Below are 27,791 nucleotides of genomic sequence, written 5' to 3' on the forward strand. Positions count from 1 at the left end.
CAATAGAATGGTCGTCATCAAGGGGTGGGCAAGGAGCAGGAGACAAGCTGTTGTTCAACAGGTATAAAGTTACAGTTATCCAAGATGAGTAAAGTCCCAGAGATCTTCCATACAGCACTGTGCCTATAGGTAACGACATGGTGTTATACACTTCAGAATTTGTTAAGCCGGTAGATCTCATGTTAAGTGTTCTAACCACACTACACTACACACACACACACACACACACACAGATACCACAAGTGATACAAGGAAATTTTGGAGATGATGGATGTTTATTATCTTGATTGTGGTGATAGTGATTTGAGTGTATACCTATGTCCAAATTCATCAAATTGCACACATTAATTTTGTGCACCAAGTACAATTCAATAAAGCTGATGTAAAAATAGAAGCCACTAACATGTTCAGTAATGGTGAAAGCCGAGCAGGTGGTGTGCTGATAAATGTTTAACAGTGGGCTCTTCTCAGCAGAAAAGCACTGACCTGTTGCATTTGCCAATGTCCATGCTGTAAATATCCCCACTACAGCCAATTCAAGCTACCAATGTGATGTTACTGAAAGCAGCGTTGGAAGCCATGCGCATGGTTGACTCTCATGTGTTGATACAAGACAAGTCCAGCACAGCCCTGGAAGGAGATATGGGCAGGGCACCAATAGCATCTCCTATAGGTACAGCCAGAGTGCTTTGCTATAGCAAAGAATCTCACAGGTGGTTTTTTTTTTTTTATTTTGTTTGTTTTTTTAGAGAGAGAGAGAGAGAGCAGGAGAGAGGAGCATATGGGAAGAAAGAGAATCTTAAGTTACTCCATGCTCAGCATGGAGCCCAGTGCAGGGCTTCATCCCATGACCCTGGGATCATGACCTGAGTCAAAATCAGGACTGGTATGCTCAACCAACTGAGCCACCCAGGCACCCCAGAATCTCACAGTTTTATGTGATTTTTATACTCTATTCTGTGATATATCAGTATTGGAACTTGTCATGAAAAAATGGAATTCTTCTCCAAATCTGCATAATTTCATACCCCAGGAAGGTATGTGTTGTTCATTACGTTTACACCATCTCTTCCCCCACCTGCCTGCCACCAACACACTGGCATGCACCCATGGAATCAGTGAAAAGCCATTTAAAAAGTCAGACTTCAAGAATCCCTCCATTGGGTCAACCTAACAGTAATGGACACCTCTTGTTTTGCCTGACTGGCATCATCCCCCCTTCTTCTGATCATGACACTTCATTCTCCTTTAAGCAACTACTCCTTACCTCACCCTGAGTCTACAGGCTTTATTTTCTGGCTTTAGCAGTTAGCCCATGACACAGGCCAGGCCAATTCGAGCACTCCATTTCCCTGGCATTAGGGACAAGAATGCACGTAGGCCAATGACACTCCGCTTAGAATTACTGAAAAAGGAAATCCCTTCCCACTGGATTACTAGGCTAGTAGGATGGGAGCCTGGAGCTGCTGGTGGCCATCCTCCCCCATGAGGAAAGAGGCCCCTGAGAATAAAGCCAACACGAAAGCTGATTGAGGGAAATTAATAACTGAGTCCTGATAGCATGACAGAAGTCCTTTGACACTAACTGTGCCTGAAGACACCTCCAGACTTTTCCAGTATATTGAAGATACTTTCAAACCTTTTAATTATGTGAGTCCATAAAATCCCTTTTTTACTTAACTCACGTTAAATTGGGTTTTCAGTGGCTTGCAACCACAAGATCACTGGCTGATTCACAAATCTGACATCAAATGAGCTAGACTTTATTTGGTACACACGCTTCCAGCTTGCCTTCCTTGGCCCCAAAGAGAGTTTAGCTTAGACACAAGAATATAGTTTATTGGGGCCCTGCCTCTGCAGGGGCTGAAGACAAATCCCGGGCTGAACTGGTCTGCGTAAGGCAGCCAAAGGCACAAAGGGGGTCACTTCAGGATCCGTATGCTCATTTTCTGTTCGATGTCCATCTTCTCCAAGGACTGTGGGGGGAGTGGGGGGGATGGGTGGTGGTCAAGAGCCCAGTCCTCTAGGCTTTCAACCTCCTCTCCCATCCCCAACGCTACACCCTTCCTTGGCTACCCCTCTCCTTCTGCCCACCTCCTTCTAACTGCCTTTCCCATGTGCATCTGTCCCAGGGACTCCTGACATCAACTCCCCAGGCCTGAGGGCATTGTGACCTTGGTGAACTCCAGGAAGGACACAGCCCCATCTCCATCTTCATCCGCTTCCTGCACCGTGCGATCGGCGATGCTCTCCAACTGCTCTTCTGTCACCTGCACCCCAACCATCAGCCGGAGGACCTGGGAGGTGCGGAGGGCACAAGAGGAGTCAACCCCATCCCTCAAACCTTGCCCGCATCATCCCAAATGTTAGTACCAATTTTGTAATCTTCCCCTCATCCATTTCTTCACTCCCTACCATCTCCCCCCAGTAATTTCCCCTACTGCTTCTCCACTCAAACCCCCACTTGTCCCTCACTATCCCACACTCACCTCAATAGTATACCCAAACTCATCACCCAACCCCAAGCCTTAGAACCCAACCTCCTCCCATCCCCCACCACAACCTCCCACTATTCCCCATTCTACCCACCCACCCCCCTCACAACATCTATTCCAGAGTTTCTGAATCTCAGCACTGTTGACATTTGGGGCCAGTTAACTCCTTGCTGTGGGGGGAAATGGGGGCTATCCTGTGTATCGAAAGATGTTTAGCAGCATTTTTGACTTCTACCCACTAGATGGCAGTAGTGCTGCCCCGCCCCCGGGTGTGACGACCAAAAATATCTCTAGATATTGCCAAGGTCACTCAAAAGGCAAGATCGCCCCCGTTCAAGAACCACTGATCTATTGGGTCGTCTGGGTGGCTCGGTTGGGGTTAAGCCACGGACTCTTAGTCTGGGCTCAAGTCATGATCTCGTGGTTGGTGAGATCAAGCCCTGCCTTGAGCTCTGCTCTGACAGTGGGAAGCCTGCTTGGGACTCTCTTTCTCTCTTTCTGCCCCTATTCCAATCACACTTGTGCATGCGGGCTCTCTCTCTCTCTCGCAAAATAAATAAATAAATAAACTTTTAAAAAGAACCACTGATCTATTTCCAACCTCATGCCCAACTGTTCCCCATCCCATTTCCATAGACCTCACCCAATCCCTGTTTCTCACTTAATACCCCAGTCATCTGCGACCACCATGGACCAGTCATCTGCACCCCTACCCCCCCCCCCCCCCCCCCGCAACCTTTCCCTTCGACCACCCACGCTCCACACATCACATCTCTGGTCCTTGCGTCCTTCCAACCTGTAGCATCTCGTGCCGGGAGATCTTTCCGTCCCGGTCCAGGTCATAGAGCTGAAATGCGACTGGAAGAGAATGGAGGAAGGAAAAGGTAGGTGGGTCTTCCCCTGGTTCTCTTCCAGCAGGTCACCCTGGAGGAGGAGGGGAGGTCCTCTATAGGCCCGCTGAGAGGGAGGTGCCTGGGGCCTCTCACCGGTGTGGTATACCAAGGGTCTCACTTGGGGAGAGGTGGGTCCCCACAAACTCACAGCGAAGTTTGTTCATTCTGCTGTTGAGGGGTTCAGGTTCCTTGGGGTCTCGAATTCCTGGGTCCTCATCATCGATGGGACGAAAATGAGCCAGGACTCTGACAAAGCCTGGGAAATCCAGACGCAGATTCCTGGGGTGGGGGAGATGCAGTGGTCGCTTTGGCCCTCCCTCTGTCTCCGTTAGATCCCCCCCCCCCCACCCCCACCCCCCCCCCCACACACACACCAAGTTTTTCCCTCCATCTCCCTGCCCCCAGCGAGGCCTCACCCATCAGGGAAGAAGCTGTCTATAATGCGTTCTCCCAGGGGGTTCACGGCCAGAGCCCCAATCTGCTGCAGATCCATGCGGCTGTCGAGTCAAAGTCGGAGGGGTAGACGGAGGGTTAAAGAGAGGAAGGGGCTCAGAGAGGCAGACGTGGCGGGTCCTAAGGCCAGCGCCCCCTCACCTCAGGTAGCCCTTCTTGTTCCTGTCCAGTGCCCGAAACCGGTGGTAGAGGCGGAGCAGACTGGCCTGCGAGACTACGGGACGGAAGGCGGAAGGGTGATGCGGCCGCGGGCGCTCGGGACCCGCCACTGGACCCTCCCCGGGCGGCCCCGGGCCGTGGGCGGGGAACCGGGATTCGCCGGAGGGGACGCTCGCCGGGGACCCGGGGCCGCGCGGCCGGGCTGCAGGGGGCGTGACGACGCCCGGAGCCGTGTCCCTGCGCTCCCGCCGGAGACCCGAGGAGCCGACGCCAGCCGCCTCCCTCCTGTTCCCCTCTCCGCGCCCCCCCCGCCCCCCGCACCCCTGCCGGGCTCGAGGACACCTGGCCGCCAAGCCCGGGGCCCTGACGCGCCCCAGACCTGGACCCCGGGAGCCCGCGCCTGCGATCCCGGGCGCCCTCCGGGCCCGCCCCATCTCCCCGGACCCCCCGCATCTCCGGGTCGGAGCCCCGCGCCCCGCTCACAGCCGGTTTCCCGCCGGATGCTGTCCGCGTCGGGGATGCGCGCGGCGTGGGAGCCGAGGGAGCCCATGGCTGCGCCTGCTGAGCCGCCCGGCCCCGCGCGCTAGCCTCCCGCTCCCGGGCGCGGCCGCCCCCGTGGCCCCAGGGCCGAAGGGCGCAGGCCTGGCGCGGAGCCAGGCTCGGGAACCCCCGCGTGCCTCGCCTCCCACCCGCGACCCGGGCGAACAGAAAACAATGCCTGGGGTGGCGGGGTCAGAGGGGCGGCGCGAACAACGGGGCGTTTCATCCCGAGGTGGTGAGGTTGCCAGGGCCCCGCCTGCCCCACGCCCGCCAGGCCAGCTCTGCGTTCTCACGCCGCGGGACACGCGACGCGAGTCCCCCGGGCAGGGCCCCCACTCACGGCTCCCGGTGAGTAAGGCTGGGGGTTCCGACCTTATCATCCACAGACAGAATCCACGTCCTTCTGGGAAGGGGGCCGGGGGGTGGGGAGGGGAGCTGGACCCATTTGTCCCAGTCCCAGCTAGGGGCCCCTTCCCTGGGCAGGAGGGCCGGGCAGAAGAGACGTTGAAGGACCCCCGAAGAAGAGTGGAGTGGGAAGGGTCGTGAGCGGATGAGGGGAGCTGGTTTGAGTGGGAAGATCACTGGATGTGGAAGGCCTGGATGGGGGCCTCAGCTATGCGGTTAACCCTGGACAAGACAGTGTGACTGCGTTGCACCTCTTCTGTTCTGTCGACACAGCGTAATTGTTGATGCTTAATGGAGTCACTGCTTAAAAATCAGGAGATTTAACCAGAAATCCAGTTCCCAGCTTCTGAGAAATCAGAAATTTAAGAAGCCACTAGACCCCCTAACCTTGGCTGTACCTGGAGCACAGGTCCTATGTGTAATTGGGGCATCTCAGCCTGTCCACTGGGCACAGTCCCCACCTGGCTTGGTTCACGTCCTTATGTATCCCGTGGTGCCCCTGGTAGAAGTTCCAGGCTGGAAGGCCTTGGACCTCGGGCCAGCCCTCAAACACCATGGGAATCCACAGTCCAGTGAGGAGGTTACAAACATCACCGTGACCAAGCTTAATGTAATAATCATGGTAACAACAACAAAGGCTCTCTTTTTTCTAGTACTCACCATGAGCCAAGCACTTTGTGAAACACAGTGTACATGATAAGCTCACACTCCTAAAAGCACCTGCTAGACTGCCTGCTTCCCGCTTTTACACGATGGAGGCTGCCAGGGGGGTGGTTATGAACTATTTGTAAATCATGTGTCCTCGGCAGGGCACATATCCCCCCAAAGGGGCAAAAAATCCTATTCTTTTTATGTATAAAACACAAATGTACATATAGTGCATAAATAGATATATAGTGTCTCTGTGGTATAAAAATTTCATAGCGTTAAAATTTCACGATTAGGAAAAATAGTCTAAAAATGCTCCTTAAGTGAGGGCAGTAATGAACAAAAGGTTGAGAAACTCAGCTGTAAATGAATGGGCACCACAGGTGTCCAGGTTTAAATCTATCATTATCCCATCTTCCCGCATCATAATCACACATTTACACAAATTTCCAAGAGGAAAAAATATATAAGCCATTTATTACAAGGGTTCAAGTTCATAGCCACCCTGGAGAGAGAGAAGCTGGAAAAATAGTGAATCTCTAGTCAAAGCCTCCGTGCAGAGGCTTGGATCAGCTGGGCCTTGAAAATATTGATCTAAGAAGTGCTTACTTCTCTTTCAGATACCCCAAGGACTGAACAACTGGCATAAGGAAGGCCTGATTCCCTTCCAGATGTCCCCCAAGGACTGAAGCGTTCGGGAAACCACACTGCTCCCTAATGAAGCCCAGCAACCACTCCTGTCCACAGCTGTGAGTGAGGCTGTGAGTGTAGTTCGGGTTAGGTCCTGAACCCAGGAGGGGCCGAGAGTCCCTGGGATCTGCAATAACCACCTCAGGCCAGTGTGGGATGTTGATCTTGGAAAGAGCTTCTCCAGCCTTAATCTCTGAGTCAGCGCTCCCCTAAGGTAAGTTAGGCCAGAGAGTAATTAACAACTCCCATCCACACACTATCATCACAAGCCTAGAGGAAAACACTATATGCTAGGACCCGTTCGTGCTTCATGCACATGAGTAGAGTTTAAATCAACTTCACCGTATACCTGGCAACATCTTTTGAGGGGGAGCACTTAAAGGGGAGATGGTGGGGTGCCCGGCTGGCTCAGTTGGTGGAGCATGTGACTCTTGATCTTGGGGTTGTGAGTTTGAGCCCCACGTTGGGTATAGAGATTACTTAAAAAATAAAATCTTAAAAAAATACAATTAAAGGAGAGATGCTCTGGGGAGAATTTCATCTGCAGAATTGTAGGGCAAAAGCAGCCATAGACTTTACTTGAGCAAAGAGACCTGTGTTCTTTAAAAAAAAATTTTTTTTAATGTTTATTCATTTTTGAGAGAGAGACAGAGCATTAGCAGGGGAGGGGCAGAGAGAGAGAGGGAGGGAGACACAGAATCTGAAGCAGGCTCCAGGCTCTGAGCTGTCAGCACAGTGTCTGATGTGAGGCTTGAACTCACAAACCTCAGGATCGTGACCTGTGCTGAAGTCAGACACTTAACTGACTGAGCCAACCAGGCACCCTAGACCTGTCTGTGTTCTAATAAAACTTCACTTATGGACACTAAATTTGAAACTCATATAATTTCCTTGGGGCACAAAGCATTATTCTTTTCTTTCCAGCCATCTAAAAATGTGAAAACCAGGCACCTGGGTGGCTCAGTCCCTTGGACATCCGACTCCAGTTCAGGGCATGATCTCGTGGTTTGTGAGTTTGAGCCCCACATCAGGCTCTCTGCTGTCAGCGCAGAGCCTGCTTTGGAGCCTCTGTCTCCCTCTCTTTCCCCTGCACCTCCCCTGTTCATACTGTCTCTCTCAAAAATACATAAACATTAAAATTTTTTTAATAAAACAAAAAAAAAAACCAAAAATGTGAAAACGATTCTTAGCTTGTGGGCCATACAGAAACCGGCAGCTGTCTGGGTTTGACCCACAAGGCCATTGTTTGCTAATCCGCTCTAGATTATAATTCTGCATTCTCCACAGGTCTGCTTCACTAAAAGACCAATATGCTTTCTCTTCAGAGCTCTCCAGGAAAAGGAGAATTGGGCACAATGACTAGCATAAACAAGAACCCAGTGGGGCATATTGTCTGGAGTGGGTGGCAATGGGAAGAACTGGCTTTAACTCACCAGTACCAAGCCATCATTCTGGCAGACCCTTGGGACAAGTTTGTCCATCTGGGGAGGGAATCTCAGAACTAAAGCCACACTGGTTTTCGGGCGAGAAGGCTGAAGAATCGAGTTTGGGAAGGGGTATGACGTAGTACAATGCTGGAGAGCTTGACATCAGGAGTCATTACAGGATGGTGTAAGAGTAATCTGGCTGAGACAGCAGTGTCTCTCTTGGGTATATAGAAATGAAAATCTATATTCACAGAAAACCAAAAGAGGGAAACAGCTGATGAATGGATAAAACATGGTGTATCCACACAATGGTTTACAACTCAGCAATGAAAAGAAAGGAAGTATCAGTACATGCTATAACATGGATGAACGTTGGAAACAAGCTAAGTGAGAAAAGCTAAACGCAAAGGACCACATGCTGCGTGATTCCATTTATATGTAACATTAAGAATAGGCAAATCCATAGAGAAAGTAGATTGGTGGTTCCATGGGGGGGGGGGGGGCTGGGCTGTCCAAGGGGGAGAGGCTAGTGGGAGATGGGGAGTGACTGATAGAAGGTAGAGGACATCTTGTTGGGGTGGGTGATGAAAAGTTTTAAAACTGATGGCAGTGATGGTCTCACAACTCTGAATAAACTAAAAAACACTCAATAGTATACTTCACATGGATAGATTATATAGTATGTGAATTAATACCCCAGTAAAGTTGCTATTAAAAAAAAAGAATTGGAGCACCTGGGTGGCTCAGTTGATTAAGTGTCAGGCTCTAGACTTCAGCTCAGGTCATGATCTCACTGTTTGTGAAATCGATCCCCTTGTCGGACTCTGTGTGCTGACAGTGAGGAACCTGCTCGGGATTCTCCTTCTCCCTCTCTCTCTGCCCTTCCCTCGCTCTTACTGCTCTCTCGCTCTCTGTCTCAAAATAAATAAACTTAAAAAAAAAAGAATTTAAGAGAATGTCCTTCCCCTCAGCCTCTCAGACTGGGAAAGGATTCTGTCTCTCTGTCTCTCTCAATTTCACACACACGCTCACACACACACCCCTCCCTATCTGCCTTTTTGCATCTGTGAAGGGAGAACCACACAGATTTCTCTTTGTGTCCTACTCAGATGGCCTTAACCTGTCCCCAGCTGCTGTGAGTACCAGCTCATAACTCATGATGCCCCCTTTCCTGAAAACTGCCCTTACTCAGAAAAAAGGCATGCCTCCTGAGAGGTTATACACACACACTCCAGAGGCCAAGTTCAGCCATTGGCACACAGCCCCACCACCCCTTTGCCTCAAGGTGGAATTTGCTTTGTGCTGAATTTGTGCTCCAGAGCTGCTTTTTTTTTTTTTTTTTTTTTTGTAGGATCAGAAAGAAGCTGGCCTTCAGCTGAGACCACATTGTCCTTTTTTTTTTTTTTTAATGTTTATTTTTGAGAGAGAGAGACAGAGCACGAGCAGGGGAGGGGCAGAGAGAGGGAGACACAGAAACCAAAGCAGGCTCCAGGCTCTGAGCTGTCAGCACAGAGCCCTACACAGGACTCGAACACACTGACCACAAGATCATGACCTGAGTCAAAGTCGGACACTTAACCTACTGAGCTGCCCAGGCGCCCCAGCTGAGACCGTAGTCTTGTCTTGACTTTTATTCTCTGCCCTATTCTGCTTCCCTCACTTTCTTAACGAATCACACAAACAGGAATCCCGGTCTCTGGTTCTGCCTCCGGGGAACGGGGCTAAGACAGGAAACTTATGGAACGGAGAAGTGAGCAGGGCAAGGGGGAGGTACGACTGGAGGAGAGAGAGAGACAATGGAGAGGGTAGATGATGTCTTCAGTCGACAGGCAGATACAGGACGTGGTGTCCCCAGAGCGGGGGGCAACTTCCTGCACCTCTAAGCTCAGGCTGTATGGAACCCAGCCGGGAGGTGTGGCTCAGAGCTAGGCTGAGGCCATTCTCCCCGTCTGTCCACTGAACCCCATAGTCTTCGGGCACCCCAAGGGTTGGAGGCAACTGGGGCAACACTGGCATTCCTGGACAATAGTGAGGCTTCTCCTGATAGCCCCTGTCCTGCAATCATTCCTAGCGGCAACCAGTGTTGCCCCCTCCTTCACATGAATCACCCAGAGTTGCTTAGACACATATATGTATATATACATGGGGGTGCCTCGTAAGAGAAAGGAATCTGTCTCAGAAGCCTTTCCCAGCAGACTTCCCCTTAGTTCTCATTTGCTGAGGTTTCAACACATGCTCATATAAAAACAAACAAACAACAACACGGCGACACCCCCAGGAAAGGAAACGTGTGACCTGGCCACACATTGGAATCACCTGGTACTTTTTTTTAATGCCAGATGCCAGGGGCCCAACCTCAGGCTATTTAAATCAGAGTCCAAGGGTCTAGAGTCAGTGAAAAATTACAGCAAATCTAAAAACTAGTGCTGGGTCATCTCCTATGGGGAGGTGGGGAGGAAGGAGGTGAGGAGCAGGAAGGAAAGGAACAAGTGGGTGGGGCCAATGAGAGGGCAGGGAGAAGAGGCCACTGTGTCTCCGGGGTTTAATCAACAATTCCCCCACACAAGCTCTGTTCCTCCTACTGGTTCACGTGAGCAACAGTTACTGCGCAGGCCAGTCCCGGACGAGAGGGTCAGAGCCGAGAACGAAACAAACACGGTCCCAGCCTTGTGCTTTTTCACTTCATGTCACGCCAGTGACGTTCAGGCGTGTCGGGGCAGGTCCTTGAAATTCATGGTGTGGGCTGCTGACAGTACTCACGGTGTGATTATAGCACAGTTGATTCATCCGCTCTCCCCCCGAGGGGCATCCGGATTTCGGGTCTGGAAAGCAATGCTGATACGAACCACTCTGTCCATTGTTCAGGAGTTTTTCCTGGTGCAGAAAGAGTGAAACCACTCCGTCACAGAACATGTGAATATTTAACCCGAGGAGATACAGCCTGTGTTTCAGTAGACTGTATTCCCTGCACTTATGTATATGATTTTATGCTTCCGTCACCAATGTATAAGCGGCCCATATATTTATAATCCAAGTGCTCAGGATTTGTGGAATGGCATTAAATAAGTAAAGAAAAGGGGTATTAGTGTCAGGATCAGAGGAATCTCATGGAAACAGAGAGTAGGCAGCTACCTGGCTCCCTCTGGGGGCAGACCACCCTCCACCTCTGCTTTTCTCTTTCTGGGTATTCCTCTCTCCTTCTGCAGGTGAGCATCCTCTAAAATGAGCATCCCGGTGCCTGTCTACTGCCTAATTTAGACTTGCCGTTGACTGTGTGTTCCACGGCACCAGCTCTGGCCTGGATCTCACGGTATCTCATAGTTCCAGGGCTTCCCAAACTCTCCTTCCATCAATTCAGATTTTAAGGTGAATAGATCTATTGACATCGCTGGGGTCAGGCATCCATGCCTGGTCCACTCTGAGGCCAAGGAGTCTTGGTCACTTTGAAGCAAACATGACTTCCTAGGTCCACACCTTTGGCGGGGACTCTAAGAGCTATTCCAAAGTAGGAATTACAGGTGAGGCATGCATCCCCAAAGCATTTTCCACGCCAACTTTGCTCTCCCTAAATCAGAAGAGGCCACAGCAGACATACATGGCCAGTTGGCCTCATGCAGATAAACTAGCAATTCCTCCCTTGGCACTGGAAGGCATGAAGCAAAGAATTTAGCATACTGTCTCATCCTACCGTGTAGTTCTTACGTGGTAAGAGTTAAGGCAAACAGACACTCTCATCCAGGACAATAGACCACTTGTAGGCAAGAAATTGAGTTCTTAAGTCAATATGTACTTCAAAAAGCAAGTGCAGGGAAAGTTATCCATTAACCACGAAACACAGTATATGTGGCTTTGTAGCTACAAACTTGCATGGTAACCAATACATCTAACTGAATAACTTATGTCAGATAATGAGATCATGAAAGAAAAATCGCTGTACACCCTTTGACGGATGCTCTACCTCGTCTACTGACAACAGAATTCAAACTATTAGTTTCCCTCATTTCTGGGTACGTAATTGGAGTCAAAACAGTTAAAACACAGGTCTGATACAAGCAGTGGGTCAAAATCTAAACACTTGTAAACATCTCCATTCTCATGGAAAGCTCAAGAAAACTACAGAAGCCAGGCGGTTTCCATGTTTCAGGCCTTGAGATACTAGGTAATGATGTTATGAAATCCTCACGATTAGCAAGACTTTTAAAAACTAAGCATCCAATTGAACTGTAGTCTTATGAAGACAAATGCCACTTAAAACTACACGCAGATACCATTTTTTATTTTTGAGATTGGAAAAAATCCAAAAGTTGGGTAAACACTGTGAAGACTGTAGAGAAATAGGCATACTCATCCATTACGAGAGGGTGTGTTAATTGGCCTAACCCCTGCAGAGGTCACACGGGCACCATCTATCAACATTATAAATGTGTATACCCTGGCCCAGCAGTTCATCTCCTAAGAATTCATGTTACAGAGACACTTGGGCGCTTGTAAAATGGCATGGAGGTAAGGTTATTTGATGCAGCGTTTTTTTCCAGCAAAACCCTGGAAACCACCCAAGTGTCCATCGGGTTAAATAAAGTACCAAGCCATGAGACACAGTGAAGCTATAAAAAAAATTTAAAAATTAAAAAAAGGAACACTTCCTACAAAGTGATATGGACAGGTCGCCAAGATATATCAAATGAAAAAAGTAAAGCACAGCACAGGGTGTATCAGTGTGAAAAAACATGCTATCTTTTCTGTAATAAGTTGAGAGAACACAAAAAAATATGTACAGATATGTATTCATATTTGCATAAATACACCTTGAAGATACCTAAGAAACCAATAGAAGTAGTTGCCTGGAAGGTGGGAGGGCACAGTACAACTTGGGTGGGTGGGTCACAGCAGGTGAAGGGGGAATTTCACTTTATACTTTTTCATCTGGTTAGGTTTGGGTTTTTTTTTTTTTAAATAGTGTATTTATTTATTTATTTTTAAAGTTTATTTATTTATTTTGAGAGAGAAAGAAAACACAAGCAGGTGAGTGGCAGAGAGAGAGGGAGAAAGAACCCCAAGCAGGCCCCACACTGTCAGCATGGAGCCTGACACAGGGCTCAAATCCATGGACGACGAGATCATAACCTGAGCTGAAACCAAGAGTTAGACTCTTAACCGACTGAGCCACTCAGGCGCCCCTAATTTTATTGACTCTTTTTTACTTATTTATTTTTGTTTTTAAATTTACATTCAAGTTAGTTAGCATATAGTGCACAATGATTTCAGGAGTAGATTCCTTAATGCCCCTTACCCATTTACCCAATCCGCCCCCCCACAACCTCTCCAGCAACCCTCTGTTTGTCCTCTATATTTACGAGCCTCTTATGTTTTGTCTCCTCCCTGTTTTTATATTATTTTTGCTTCCCTTGCCTTATGTTAATCTATTCTGTGTCTTAAATTCCTCATATGAGTGAAGTCATATGATGTTTGTCTTTCTCTGACTAATTTCACTTAGCATAATACCCTCTAGTTCCATTCACGTAGTTCCAAATGGCAACATTTCTTTCTTTTTGATTGCCAAGCAATACTCCATTGTATATATATACCACATCTTCTTTATCCATTCATCCATCAATGGACATTTGGGCTCTTTCCATACTTTAGCTATTGTTGATAGTGTTGCTATAAACATTGGATGCATGTGCCCCTTTGAAACAGCACACCTGTATCCCATGGATAAATGCCTAGTAGTGCAATTGTTGGGTCGTAAAGTAGTTCTATTTTTAATTTTTTGAGAAACCTCCATACTGTTTTTCCAGAGTGGCTGCACCAGTTTGCATTCTCAATAGCAGTGCAAAAGAGATCCACTTTCTCCGCAACCTTGCCAACATCTGTTGTTGCGTGAATTGTTTGTGTTAACCATTGTGACAGGTGTGAGGTGGTATCCCATTGTGGTTTTGACTTGTATTTCCCAGATGATGAGTGATGTCAAGCATTTTTTCATGTGTCTATTGGCCATCTGGATGCTCAGACATGTTCAGTAAGAAGTTTCTGTGGCCAAGACCAAAGAGGTTTTTGCCTGCTTTCTCCTCTAGGATTGTGATGGCTTCCTGTCTTACATTTAGGTCTTTCATCCATGTTGAGTTTATTTTGGTGTCTAGTGTAAGAAACTGGTCCAGGTTCATTTCTGCATGTCGCCATCCAGTTTTCCCAGCACCACTTGCTGAAGAGACTGTCTTTATTCCACTAGATATTCTTTCCTGCTTTGTCAAAGATTAGTTGGCCATCTGTTTGTGGGTCCATTTCTGGGTTCTCTATTCTGTTCCATTGATCTGAGCGTCTGTTCTTGTGCCAGTACCATACTGTCTTGATGATTACAGCTTTGTAGTACAGCTTGAAGTCTGGGATTGCGATGCCTCCTGCTTTGGTTTTCTTTTTCAAGATTACTTTGGCCATTCGGGGTCTTTTCTGGTTCCATATAAATTGTAGGATTGTTTGTTCTAGCTCTGTGAAGAATTTTGCTACTATTTTGATAGGGATTGCATTGAATATGTAGATTGCTTTGGGTAGTATTGACATTTTAACAATATTTGTTCTTCCTATCCAGAAGCATGGAATCTTTTTCCATTTTTTTGTGTCTTCTTCAATTTCTTTCATAAGCTTTCTATAGTTTTCAGTGTATAGATTTTTCACCTCTTTGGTTAGATGTCTTCCTAGGTATTTTATGGTTTTTGGTGCAACTGTAAATGGGATCAATTCCTTGATTTCTCTTTCTGTTGCTTCATTGTTGGTGTATAGGAATGCAACCGATTTCTGTGCATTGATTTCATATCCTGCGACTTTGCTGAATTCATGAATCAGTTCTAGCAGGTTTTTTTGGTGGAATCTTTTGGGTTTTCCATATAGAGTATCATGTCAAATGCGAAGAGTGAAAGTTTGACCTCCTCCTGGCCAATTTGGATGCCTTTTATTTCTTTGTGTTGTCTGATTGCTGAGGCTAAGACTTCCAATACTATGTTGAATAACAGTGGCCAGAGTGGATATCCCTGTCTTCTTCCTGACCTTAGGGGGAAAGCTCTCAGTTTTTCCCCAATGAGGATGATATTAGTGTTGGGTCTTTCATATATGGCTTTTATGATCTAGAGGTGTCATCCTTCTATCTGTACTTTCTTGAAGGTTTTATCAAGAAAGGATGCTGTATTTTGTCAAATGCTTTCTCTGCACCTATTGAGAGGATCATATGGCTCTTGTCCTTTCTTTTATTGATGTGATGAATCACGTTAATTGTTTTGCAGATATTGAACCAGCCCTACATCCCAGGTATAAATCCCACTTGGTTGTAGTGAATATTTTTTTTAATGTATTATTGGATCCAGTTGGCTAATATCTTATTGAGGACTTTTGCATCCATGTTCATCAGGGAAATTGGTCTATAGTTCTCCTTTTTAGTGGGGTCAATGTCTGGTTTTGGAATCAAGGTAATGCTGGCTTCATAAAAAGAGTTTGGAAGTTTTCCTTCCATTTCTATGTTTTGGAACAGCTTCAAGAGAATAGGTGTTAACTCTTCCTTAAATGTTTGGTAGAATTACCCTGGAAAGCCATCTGGCCCTGGACTCTTGTTTTTTGGGAGTTTTTTAGTTACTAATTTGATTTCTATACTGGTTATGGGTCTGTTCAAATGTTCTATTTCTTCCTGCTTCAGTTTTGGTAGTATATATGTTTCTAGGAATTTGTCCGTTTCTTCCAGATTGCCCGTTTTATTGGCATATATTTGCTCATAATATTCTCTTATTATTGTTTTTGTTTCTGCTGTGTTGGTTGCGATCTCTCCTGTTTCATTCTTGATTTTATTTATTTGGGTCTTTTCCTTTTTCTTTTTGATCCAACTGGCTAGTGGCTTATCAATTTTGTTAATTCTTTCAAAGAACCATCTTCTGGTTTCGTTGATCTGTTCTACTGGGTTGTTGTTGTTGTTGTTGTTTCAAGAGCATTAATTTCTGCTCTAATCTTTATTATTTCCTGTCCTCTGCTGGTTTGGGGTTTTATTTACTGTTCTTTTTCCAGCTCTTTAAGGTGTAAGGTTAGGTTGTGTATCTGAAATCTCTCTTCCTTCTTTAGGAAGGCCTGGATTGCCATATGCTTTCCTCTTATGACCGCCTTTGCTGTGTCCCAGAGGTTTTGGGTTGTGGTGTTATCATTTTCATTGGTTTCCATGTACTTTTTAATTTCCTCTCTAACTGCTTGGTTAGCCCATTCATTCTTTAGTAGGATGTTCTTTAGTCTCTATTACCTTTCCAAATTTTTTCTTGTGGTTGATTTCGAGTTTCATAGCATTGTGGTCTGAAAATATGCACAGTATGATCTCAATCTTTTTGTACTTGTTGAGGGCTGATTTGTGTCCCAGTATGTGGTCTATTCTGGAGAACGTTCCATGTGCATTGGAGAAGAATGTATATTCTGCTGCTTTTGGATGATCTGTTAAGTCCATCTGGTCCAGTGTGTCATTCAAAGCCATTGTTTCCTTGTTGATTTTCTGATTAGATGATCTGTCCATTGTTGTAAGTGGGGTATTGAAGTCCCCCACTACTCTGGTATTATTACCAATGAGTTTCTTTATGTTGTGATTAATCAATTTATATATTTGGGTGCTCTCACATTTGGCACATAAATGTTTACAGTTGTTAGGTCTTCTTGGTGGATAGACCCCTTGATTATGATATAATGCCCTTCTGCATCTCTTGATACAGTCTTTATTTTAAATTCTAGATTGTCTGATATAATTATGCCTACTCTGGCTCTCTTTTGTTGACCATTAGCCTGATAGATGGTTCTCCATCCCCTTCCTTTCAAACTGAAGGTGTGTTTAGGTTTAAGGTGGGTCTCTTGTAAACAGCACATAGATGGATCTTGTTTTCTTATCCATTCTGTTGCCCTATGTCTTTTGATTGGAGCATTGAGTCCATTGACATTTCAAGGGAGTACTGAAAGATATGAATTTATTGCCATTATGTTGCTTGTAGACTTGAAGTTTCTGGTGGTGTTCTCTGGGCCTTTCTAGTCTTTGTTGCTTTAGGTCTTTATTTATTTGTTTTTTTTTTTTTTTTCATCTTTTCTCCCCTCAGAGAGTCCCCCTTAAAATTTCTTGCAAGACTGGTTTAGTGGTCACAAACTCCTTTCATTTTTGTTTGTCTGGGAAACTTTTTATGTCTCCTTCTCTTTTGAATGACAGCCTTGCTGGATAAAGAATTCTTGGCTGCATTCAGCACATTGAATATATCCTGCCACTCCTTTCTGGCCTGCCAAGTTTCTGTGAAGAGGTCTGCTGCAAACCTGATCTGTCTTCCCTTGTTGGTTAAGGACTTTTTTTCCCTCACTGCTTTCATGATTCTTGCCTTGTCTGAGTATTTTGTGAATTTGACTATGATATGCCTTGTTGATGGTCGGTTTTTGCTGAATCTAATGGGGGTCCTCTGTGCTTCCTGGATTTTGATGTCTGTGTCTTTCCCCAGGTTAGGAAAGTTCTCCGCTATGGTTTGCTCACATAGCCCTCTACCCCTTTTTCTCTCTCTTCATCTTCTGGGACCCCTATGATTCTGATGCTGTTCCTTTTTAATGAGTCACTGATTTCTCTAATTCTTAAACTGTGCTCTTTTGCCTTAGTCTCCCTATTTTTTTCTGCTTCATTATTCTCTGTAACTTTGTCCTCTGTATCACTGATCTGCCTCACCCATCCTAGCTGCCATGGCATCCATTCGAGATTGTAGCTCCGTTTATAACATTTTGTATTTCATCCTGACTAGCTTTTGTTTCTTTTATCTCCGCAGGAAGGGATTATAATCTATTTTTTACTCCAACTGTATTCTTATTATCATGATTCTAAATTCTGATTTAGACATCTTGCTTGTATCTGTGTTGGTCAAGTCCCTGGCTGTCGTTTCTTCCTGCTCTTCCTTTTGGATGAATTCCTTCATTTCATCATTTTCAAGTGAGAAAAGGAATTAATGAGGTAAAAAAATTAAAATTAAAAAATATATTAAAATTTAAAAATTAAAAACACAAAAAAAAAAATCAAATAAATGATGCTAGATCCTAGGTGTGTTTTGGTCTGGGTGTTGAAAGGGGCTTGATAGATTAGAGGAAAAAGGGGAAAGAAGAAAAAAAAGGAAATTGTTTGAAAATTTGAATAAATGAATACACTGAAATAGAATATAATGAAACGATGGAAGTAAAATAGGATTTGGAAAAAATTTACACAAGCATAAAAAATATAGTAGAAAAAAATTAAAGAAAAATATTTTTTATAAAAATTGAAAGTAAAAATTTCTTTCTGTATTCAAGAAAAAGAAATGAAAAAGAGAAAAAGGAAAAAAAGAAAATTTAATAGATGGACCAGAAAACAGAGTGAAATACGATTGAAATTACTTCATTTTCCCTAGAAGTCAAACTGTGAAGCGCTCTACAGTCCATAATCTAAGCAGGCGGAGAGACTTGTGTTCCTGAAGAGCGAGGTTGGCCCAGTTGGCGGGGCTTAGTGTAATGGCTCTGTTCTCCACTAGATGGCGCTGCTTAGCTTACTGGGGTGGATGGTTGGAGCACCTGTAGGTGCATATGCGCACGCACGGGAGTGGTGAAAATGGTGTCACCCAGCCACCCAGTCTCCAGTATCAGAACTCTGTTCTCCCCGATCAGCAATCGCACACCCGTCCTTTGTTTTCGGCTTCCCACTCCCCGCTTTTATACCGTCTGTGACCAAGCCCCAGGCGGAATCTCCCTCCTGAGTTTTATCTCAGATGCAGCTGTGTTTCCCGACCCCTCACTTCTGAGGAACTGTGGCTTTGACCCGTTCTGCCCCTCTGTGGAGGGTCTCACCAAGCAATGGCCAGGTGCCAGCTGCTCCCAGGAACGTTTACAGGAAGGCGTGCTGCTGCCGAGGCCCAGAGACTGCGGCCGGGTGCCAGCCCGCCCCAGAGAAAGTTCACGCAATCGTGTAGCAGCAGCGGTTTAGGAATTATGGAAAATCACAACACGCGTCTGGCACCAGGCTTCGTCCTCAACATCCTTGTTCCAGCACCAGCGAATGTGGTTGTTCTCCAGGGTCTGCTGGGGCCTTGCCTTTGGGGGACCCACACAGCCTCTACCAGGTGTCCTCTCAGCCCGGGAACCGCTTCTCCCCATGTGGCCCAAAGACCCCCGGACTCTACTCTGCCCCTGGGGATTCACCCTTCCCACCAGAGCACCACCAGGTATCGATCTGAGGCGTTTCAGACTCTGCACTCCCCTGTTTATAGAGTCTTAACGGAACTTAAACCCTCTCCTTTCTCCTTTCTACCTTTTTAGTTCAGTCCCTGCAGCTGTTTCCACTTTTCTACTTTCTCTCCAGCTGCTTTGGGTGGGGGTGCTTTTCCCACACTCTCCCCCCACCCTCCGTCTCCATCCTCTCTCCGCATGTTAAAACAGCTCCCTGTTTTCTGAGGCTTCTCTCTCCCCCAGTTCACCTTACAGCACTGCGTACCTGCTGAGTTCTGTGGTTCAGGTTGTGCAGATTGTTGTGTTAATCCTCAGATCAGTTTTCTAGGTGTGCAGGATGGTTTAGTGTTGATCTGGCTGGATTCCGTGGATGCGAGATGCAAAAAAACTTCCATGCTGTTCTGCCATCTTGTCTCCTCCTTTTATTTATTCTTTTCAAGTAATCTCTATACGCAATGTGGAGCTTGAACTCATAACTCCAGGATCCGGAGGCACACACTCCACCAACTGAGCCAGCCAGGCACCCCTCATCTGGTTAGGTTTTAGACCATGTGAATTTATTCCCTATTCAAAAATTGAATTATAATAATTGTTTAGTTCAGTGTAAAAGAAAATAAAGTCTAACGTCCAGAATATAAAGCCAAAGCTCTGCAGTCTGAGAGTAGAAAGCATTTTATTAACAAAATCTGATTTTAAAAGTATATGTCAACCCTAATGCTTTTCATCCATGACTATCTATGGGTATCATATCAAAATAATTATGCTGAGTAAAAGGAGCCAGACTCCCCTCCCCCCAAAAAGGTACATCTCATCTGATGCCACTTTCATAAAACTCCACAAAATGCAAGCTAATCTATAGTGACAGAAAGCAGCTCGGTGGTTGGTGGGGGTGGGGGTGGGGCAGGAAGTGTGGGAAGAAGCAATTACAAAGGGGTACTAGGAAGCTTTTGTGCATGCTGGATATGTTCACTATCTTGATTGCATGATGGTTTTATAGGCGTAAACGCATGTCAAAAGGTATTAAATTGTGTACTTTTTTAATATGTGCAGTTCATGGTTGATCACACCTCAACAACGCATTTTTTTAAATTAATGTCACCATTTCCTCTATTTTTTAAATGATTTTTTAACCTTTATTTTTGAGAGACAGAGCATGAGCAGGGGAGGGGCAGAGAGAGAGAGAGAGGGAGACACAGAATCTAAAGCAGGCTCCAGGCTCTGAGCTGTCAGTGCAGAGCCCAACACGGGGCTGGAACCCACAAACCTGGGAGATCATAACCTGATCTCCCGAAATTAGGCGCTTAACCGACTGAGCCATCCAGGTGCCCCTCCTCAGTTTTTTTTTTTTTTTTTTTTTAATGTTATTTAGTTTTGAGAGAGAAGGAGAGAGAGAGCACAAGTGGGGAAGAGGGAGAGAGAGAGGGACACAAAGGGTCCCAAGCAGGCTCTGCACTGACAGCAGAGAACCCAAGGTGGGGTGCAAACCCACAAACTGCGAGATCATGATCTGAGCCAGATTCAGACGCTTGACCAACTGAGCCACCCAGGTGCCCCACTATCTCCTCAATTTTTAATTTCAATTTGTTATAGTTTTTAACAAATATATCTATTATTCAGGATGGGAATTATGTATGTAATTTATCAATAGTTCTACATACAGTTGAGGGTGAGTGTTCAAAAACTTTCTGGCTGAGAGAGGCGTGTAATCACAAGTGAATGGGAAAGATTGGTTGAAGCCAGTACAATGCCACATATTTAACTGCTGCACTCTGCTGCCCCCTGCTGTAAGTAGGTTTTATAGCCACCCTTACCTTCCTGCTCAGGATTTTCTTTTTTCTTTTTTTTTTTTTTTACATTTATTTATTTATTTATTTTGAGAGAGAGAGCGCGCGTGTGAGCGAGCGGGGGAGGGGCAGAGAGAGGGGGAGAGACAACCCCAAGCAGGCTCCACGCTGTCAGTACAGAGCCCAATGTGGGACTCGAACTCACAAACTGTGAGATCAAGACCTGAGCAGAAACCAAGAGTGGGTCACTTAACTGACTGAGCCACACAGGCGCCCCTCAAGCTCCGGATTTTAATGATGAGGAAGGATGACTCCAGAGGCAAATGACTCGAATCCATCTAAAAACAAACTCTTCTAAACCACACACGTGCACACACACACACACACCCCATACATACACATACATGCATGCATATACCACACACTCACACGTGCGCACACACTTAAACACACTCAAACACACACACACCCATATACACACATGCATACACACACACGTACACACCAGGAAGCAGCTCCAGATCTTTTTACCACTACACCCGCCTCAACGGAGACCAGAAGAACCATTCAAAGCCACCAATGAGAAAAAAACAAAGGCAAAGTGATGAGGCCAAAGCTGGAACTTCAAAACCTTTTCATGGGGAAGATGTGGGTGAAGGGGTCTTGGACTCCCCTACTAGCCGGCATTCCCCTTCATCCTTTCTCACGGTAACAGAAACACTTAAAACCAAGCCTCTTGTCATCCATCCAGTGGACATGAACACTTAACTATAAGAACTATCGTGGACGTGGTCCAAGAACTACTTACCAGTGAGCTCTAAGAGAAGCCCACACTCAGGTAAGGACCTGACAGGTGCCTCTTCACAGTCGTTTCCAAAGGCCTCCAAGATGGGTGAGCCCATGGCTTCCATCTAGGTTTGGTTTGGGAGAAAATTAACTTTTCTTTTCCAATGTTCTTATATTTTATGAAGAAAATGAAATAAAACTACTATATGTGAGACCCATCACTCTTTTACCATAAAGGCACACAGATCCGTAGGTCGACTTCTCTGCTTGGTTTTAACCTTTTACAGAAATATAACCAGCCAGGTCCTGGTAAACTTTTGACAACCAGCTTTCCAAATGCGGTTCTGAAGTGCACATTGGTTGATATTTTTAATTTACCTTAACAACAGGGAAGTGAAAAATAACACAGTAAAGACGTATTTTGGAACTTCACTCATTCTTCCATGATGTGAACACTGTCTTTGCCAAACCAGATCACAGGTTTCCAAGACTGGAAGAATGTCTCCCTGACTTCTTTTATAGCATTCCCAGACACAAAGCACTTTTAAATGTAATCTGCATTATTAGCATTCCCTTCACTTTCTTCAAGCTAGGCAATCAACAACACGATAAATCAAGCCCCACTTTGCAGCATCTGCTGGCTCCCATGGTGTAAATTCTGCCACTACGACCGATTTCAAGCTGCTGATGTCATGTCACCCAGGGTGCAGGAGCAACCATTACATCGGACTTGGATCGTGCAGAGACCATGGATGTGAATCATCGCAAGAGCAGAGAGAAGTGATTAAAGTCACTTCCTAAAATCATTAGGAAGTGATGAGTTTTGAGTCTTTATTACATCTGCCTTAAATGTAATGTATTTAATTGTGGGTTTATGTAATTCAATTTTTGACGATGGTCGTGATGAACTGGCGCTCACAAAACTCTGGGAGATGTAACAATGGGCTCTCGTGAACCACTCCAGCACACCGATGAAATATACATGAAGAAGATTCTACAGAAGTGCCTGGGTGGCTCAGTAGGTTAACTGTGGGACTTTGGCTCATGTCATGGTCTAGCAGTTCGTGAGTTCAAGCCCCGCGTTGGGCTCTGTGCTGACAGCTTGGGGCCTGGAGCTGCTTCGGATTCTGTGTCTCCCCCTCTCTGTGCCTCTCTCTGTCTCCCCCTCTCAAATATAAATAAACACTAAAAATTAAAAAAAAAAAAAAAGAAGAAGAAGAAGAAAAGAAAGAAAGAAATGCCCTACAATCAGCACCCACAGTGAGAAACACAACATAACCAGATCCCCTCAAGCAGACCTCGAGGTTCCTCGCTGTCACAAGCTATTTTCCTCCGCTCCCTTGGTGGGTAGCCAATCCCCTGACTTCAACAGCATGGATTACTGTGCCTCTTTGCAGGTCATACAAATGGAATCACAAACCTGCAGTTTGAAGTGCTACCGACAGAGGCCTCTCGTGAGGCAAAGACGGAAGGCTCCGACAGGACTCGGGAAATGTTCCTCCCAAATCCGGTCCCGGGAGCTTACTCGCCTCTCTCTCTCTCCGCTGTAAGCCGTGGGTTACTCGTGCCAGGGTGGGAGAAGATAGAGAAATAACCGAGCACGCTATCTGAGCATGAGTGAGTCCCCAGAGGAGATCTCGGGCCACAAGTTTCCCAGGGGAAATAGGGGAACCAAGTTTGGGCAGAGGAATCCCAGCGGGGGCTTTGACCTCAAACCCTGGTGTGGTCTGCCTGGGAGCTAGCTGGGCGATGAGCAGTGAGGCCTGCTTCTGCCCAGATCATAACAGGCGCGGCTGTCCCCGTGACTCCTTTATCCAGACAAGGTGAACCCACTGAAAAACACATCAAGGGAAACATAGAGGAAAGTACAACACAGAGGTTACGTTCTGGGACTCAGAGCTACATAGGTTTCAATCACTGCCTCTTCACTTACTTGCTTTGTAAACTCGGGCAAATTCTTAACTTCTCTGAAACTTTACTCATCTATAGAATGGGAACAATAAAACTCTCCTTGCCAGTTGGTTAACGGATTAAGTAAGATCATATATGCGAAGCAAGAAGTCATGTATATTGTTACCGGTGATTATTTTTATACTCAGGGGATGAGGGGAGGACTTCTATTTTGCTGAGATATTACAGGCTGAACTGACAGCATATGGAAATATGGGGGTTAACACTGCTCTGCATAGTATATAAACAGCTACTTTGCTTGGGCAAGGACTTACATGCACATGAATGCATACACACCTCACATATATACATTGACCTTTTCATAAATAGAATAGACAGACAATTTGGGGGGAGAAGCTTTTAAATTTTTTTCCTTTTTGCCACTTTTACCAGTTGGTTAGTATAATACACAGATAGACATGCTCCAGCCTATCATAGAATCTTTGTCAACAAACCAATATATTACATTCTGTAGTTCTACCCATGCTTGTATAAAATAATTTACATACACACACACAGACACACACACATGGTTTTACAGAAATAGGTTCCTATAATGCTGTTTTCTGTATCTTGCTATTCTTAATATAACATAAAAATCTTTCCAAATTAACAAATATACTCTATTATTTTTAGTGGCTGCATATCACCCTAATGGGTGGATGTTCTATAATTAGGTCAGCCGTTTCTCAGTTGGAGGGTCCGTGCTTTGTTTCTACTTGCTTGCACAGAGCACAATGCTGAAATAAACATCCTTACACCTTTACCATTATAAGCCTTTTAAGATATATGTCTCGATGTGTTTTTTAATACAAAATATTTTATCTTGGGGGCGCCTGGGTGGCTCAGTTAAGTGTCTGACTTTGGCTCAGATCATGATCTTACAGTTCATGAGTTAAAGCCCCACATCCAGCTCTCTGCTGTGAGCATTGAACCCACTTCGGATCCTCTGTCCCCCTCTCTTTCTCTGCCCCTCCCCTGTTCATTCTCTGTCTCTTTCTCGGAATAAATAAACTTAAAAAAAAATACTTTATTTCCATGGGGAAGATCCCCCAGAGAGGGTTTTCCAGGCCAAGGAGGTCATGCATTTTTTATTCTTTTATTTACTTTTTTATTTTTTTAATGTTTGTTAAACATTAAAAGAGAGAGAGCGCGCGCGTGCGCGCGTGCGTGGGGGAGGGGCAGAGAGAGAGGGAGACACAATCCAAAGCAGGCTCCAGGCTCTGAGCTGTCAGCACAGAGCCCCATGTGGGGCTCGAACCCACGAATCATGAGAGACTGTGACCTCAGCTGAAGTCAGATGCTCAACAGACTGAACCACCCAGGCGCCCCTGCATTTTTTATTCCAAATAGTTTTTAGATTGCATTCACAAAAGTCCGAAACGATTTCCATTTCCACCAGCCCCATGTGAGAGTATGCTTGTTCCCAGGTCCCTGGCAGTAATAGGCTTAGCCTTCTTTTTTTTCTTTGTTTAGGCTTTTTACGTCTTTTTATTACGGGCATTTTCAAACATCTCGAAAACAAATAGAATAATATAGTGAACCCCCAAATACTCACAACCCAGCTTTGGCAATTATCAACGTTTTGCCATTACTTCGCCTTCTTTTTAATTTTTGCAAATTTATGGGCATAAAGTGATATACGTGTTACTTTTTAAAAATCGCATTTTTGCATTTCTCTGACTGCTCATGATTTTGAGCACATTTTCACATGTTTGCAGTTGATCTTCTGTGAGTTTCTATTCATATAGTCTTTGCATAATTTTTGGTTGTTTGTCTTTTTCTTGCCAATTTGTAGGAGCGGCTTGTAGTATATATGTTAATCCTTGTTGTCTTCTGTCTTGCCAATATTTTTCTAATCTGATGTTTGTTTATGGTATCTTTTGTCCTCCTAAAGTTTTTCATTTTTTATATATTTCAAATACATCTGTGTTTTTTTCTCTTTTATAGTTCCATATTTTCTTTAGTGCGTGAGAAACTACCCTCTACCACCAGCAGTGCCATATGTAAGCTGGTACAACCAGTTTGGAAAATTACTCAGCAAAATCCACAGAAGCCGAACATACATACATCCCTATGATCTAGCAGGTCTAGCCAACAGAAATACAAAGATACGGTCCTCAAGAGATAAGTGCGAGAATATTCACAGCACTCCACGATAGCCAAAAACTGGTAGGAAAAACACCTAATGCCCGTCAAGGGCAATTACCAGTAATTACATGAGTTACTATTCATATAATAGTAATAGTGGTAATTACCACATTAGTAATTGTGGTAATTCATGCAATCAATGCATTTTTTTAATTGAAAAAAGAGCCAGACGTAGAAGAGAACATACAGTATGATTCCATTTCTATAAATATCAAAAATCAGCACAACTAATTTCTGGTGTTGTTAAGTCAGGATAGAGGTTACTCTTAGAATGTGTCACAAGCGACCTTGTGGCATTGCTGGTCATGTTCTGTTTCTTGATCTGTGTACAGGTTAAATAGATGAGTTCACTGTGTAGCCTGTGATTTGTATGCTTTTCTGTAAGTTTGATGTATTTTAATAAGAAATTGACAAGATGCACTCGAAAGCCTGCACATAAGTGTGTTTATATCAGCTTTATTCGTAACTGCCGAGATTCAGAAGTAATCAAGATGTCCTTCAGTAGGTAAATGGATAAATAAACTGTGTTACATCAGACGAAAGAATACTATTCAGTGCTAAAAAGAAAGAAGCTGTCAAGCCATGAAAAGACATGGCAGAACCCTAAAGGCAAATTAGTAGTTGAAAGAAACCCATCTGAAAAGGCCACAAACTCTATAATGATCCCAACTACAGCAGAGCCTTGGATTGCGGGTAACTTGTTCTCTGAGTGTTCCACAGGATGAGCAAACATTTCCAATACATTTTAACTTGATAAACGAGTGATGTCTTGCAGTCAAGTAGTATGTGACGCTGAACATCACATGATCACAACTGAGCCAATGGTTCTTCTCTCTCTCTCTCTCTTTTTCACTGCAGGATTGTGGGTGATCATCTCTCATGCTCGGATGCTCGGTCTCAGGCAGAAATCAGTGATGTTTCGGAACGTTGGAACGTGCCCACAACGGACACTGCTGTGTTTTTGGTCACTTCAAAGCATCTATGGACAGTCCTTTGCTTTTTCATACAAGAGTAAGCTTAGGAATGCTTTGCTTCATTCCAGGTCATTGGATAGGTTCCTTTGTAAAGTTGCACAAAATGAAAAAGATTCCATTGAGCCAACACATAGCAGTGATTCTCTTAGTGATATGAAAATCGTCCTACACAGTAACCCTCCTCTCTCTTGTCTCCCTCACACCAGCCATGAAGGTGTTCAAAGGTATGTGTGGGTTAATTTATTTTTCTTTATATTTTGTATTTTCTGTATTATTTTGTATTATATTACAGCATTGTAATTATTTTTATATGAATATTTTTAGGTTGTGGAACAAATAATCTGAGTTTCCATTATTTCTTATGGGGAAATTCACTTTGATCTACAAGTGCTTTGGATTACAAGCATGTTTCCAGAACAAACAATGCTCACAAACCAAGGTTTTACTGTACATAACATTCTGGAAAAGGCAAAAACATGGACACAGTAAAAACATCGGTGGTTACCAGGGATTAAAGGGGAGGGAGGGATGAAGACGCAGAGCACAGAGGATTCTGAGGACAGTGAAAATGCCTTGTATTATATTCTAATGGTGGATGTATACATTTGTCCAAACTCATAGAATGTTCCGCTCATGAGTGGACCCTAACGTAAACTGCGGACCTTGGGTGCCAACGATGCGTCCAGGTAGGTTCATCAGTTGTAACAAAGGTGCAGGGGGGGGGGACATTGATAACAGGAGTAACTTATGAATGTGTGGGGGCAGGGAATATATAGGAAATCTCCGGACTTTCCACTCAGTCTTGCTATAAATCTAAAACTGCTGTAAAAAATAAAATCTATGGGTAAAAAAAGAGAGAAAGGTAACAGATGGGAGCTGCATTTGTGGTGAGCATAGCATAATGTAGGGAGCTGTTGAATCACTGTGTGGTAAGCCTAACACTAATGGAACATTGTGTGTCGGCCATACTTCAAGTTTTAAGAAGGCAAATACAAGAGGCAGAGAGAGGGAGAGAGGGAGAAAGAGAGAGAGAGAGAGAGAGAGACATAAAGATTTACTTGCTTCCTGATGGATAGATAATTATACCAAGGCACTTAATAAATTTTCCATTGAATTAAATATCATCTTTGTCATTTATTAAATTCTCACTTACAATGATATATATTTATGGATTCTCTATTTGATCCAACCAATATATGTATCTACTTGT

At 44.9% G+C, this 27,791-nt stretch overlaps 1 protein-coding gene and 1 long non-coding RNA gene across 3 annotated transcripts; one reads left to right on the plus strand and one right to left on the minus strand.

Moving 5' to 3' along the window:
• Positions 1-1,742: 1,742 nt before the first annotated feature.
• Positions 1,743-5,168, minus strand: CHP2 (calcineurin like EF-hand protein 2). Of its 2 annotated transcripts, none has more exons than XM_042921688.1 (7): positions 4,881-5,168; positions 3,983-4,055; positions 3,805-3,885; positions 3,537-3,667; positions 3,292-3,353; positions 2,175-2,297; positions 1,743-1,976 (listed from the first exon to the last, which is right to left on the minus strand). In XM_042921688.1, the coding sequence occupies exons 1-7, from the start codon at positions 4,918-4,920 to the stop codon at positions 1,923-1,925; spliced, it is 564 nt and encodes a 187-aa protein (XP_042777622.1). In that variant the 5' UTR covers positions 4,921-5,168; the 3' UTR covers positions 1,743-1,922. The 2 variants fall into 2 exon arrangements, with proteins under 2 accessions (XP_042777622.1, XP_042777621.1); XM_042921687.1 differs by lacking the exon at positions 4,881-5,168 and adding an exon at positions 4,484-4,686.
• Positions 4,824-26,633, plus strand: LOC122209641. Its single transcript, XR_006197689.1, has 3 exons — positions 4,824-4,888; positions 6,214-6,497; positions 26,466-26,633. It is a non-coding gene; the product is annotated as an uncharacterized LOC122209641 (long non-coding RNA).
• Positions 26,634-27,791: the final 1,158 nt, after the last annotated feature.

The sequence above is a fragment of the Panthera leo genome, chromosome E3, assembly GCF_018350215.1.
Source record: "Panthera leo isolate Ple1 chromosome E3, P.leo_Ple1_pat1.1, whole genome shotgun sequence".
Lineage (NCBI taxonomy): Eukaryota > Metazoa > Chordata > Mammalia > Carnivora > Felidae > Panthera > Panthera leo.

Excerpts from the sequence above, each read along its gene's own strand:
- CHP2 (XM_042921687.1), bottom strand. The coding sequence starts at position 4,550 with ATGGGCTCCCTCGGCTCCCACGCCGCGCGCATCCCCGACGCGGACAGC. Across the intron at positions 3,886-3,982 it reads AACAAGAAGGGCTACCTGAG|CCGCATGGATCTGCAGCAGA; the intron begins GTGAGGGGGCGC and ends TTGACTCGACAG. Across the intron at positions 2,298-3,291 it reads CCCGGCACGAGATGCTACAG|GTCCTCCGGCTGATGGTTGG; the intron begins GTTGGAAGGACG and ends CGCACCTCCCAG.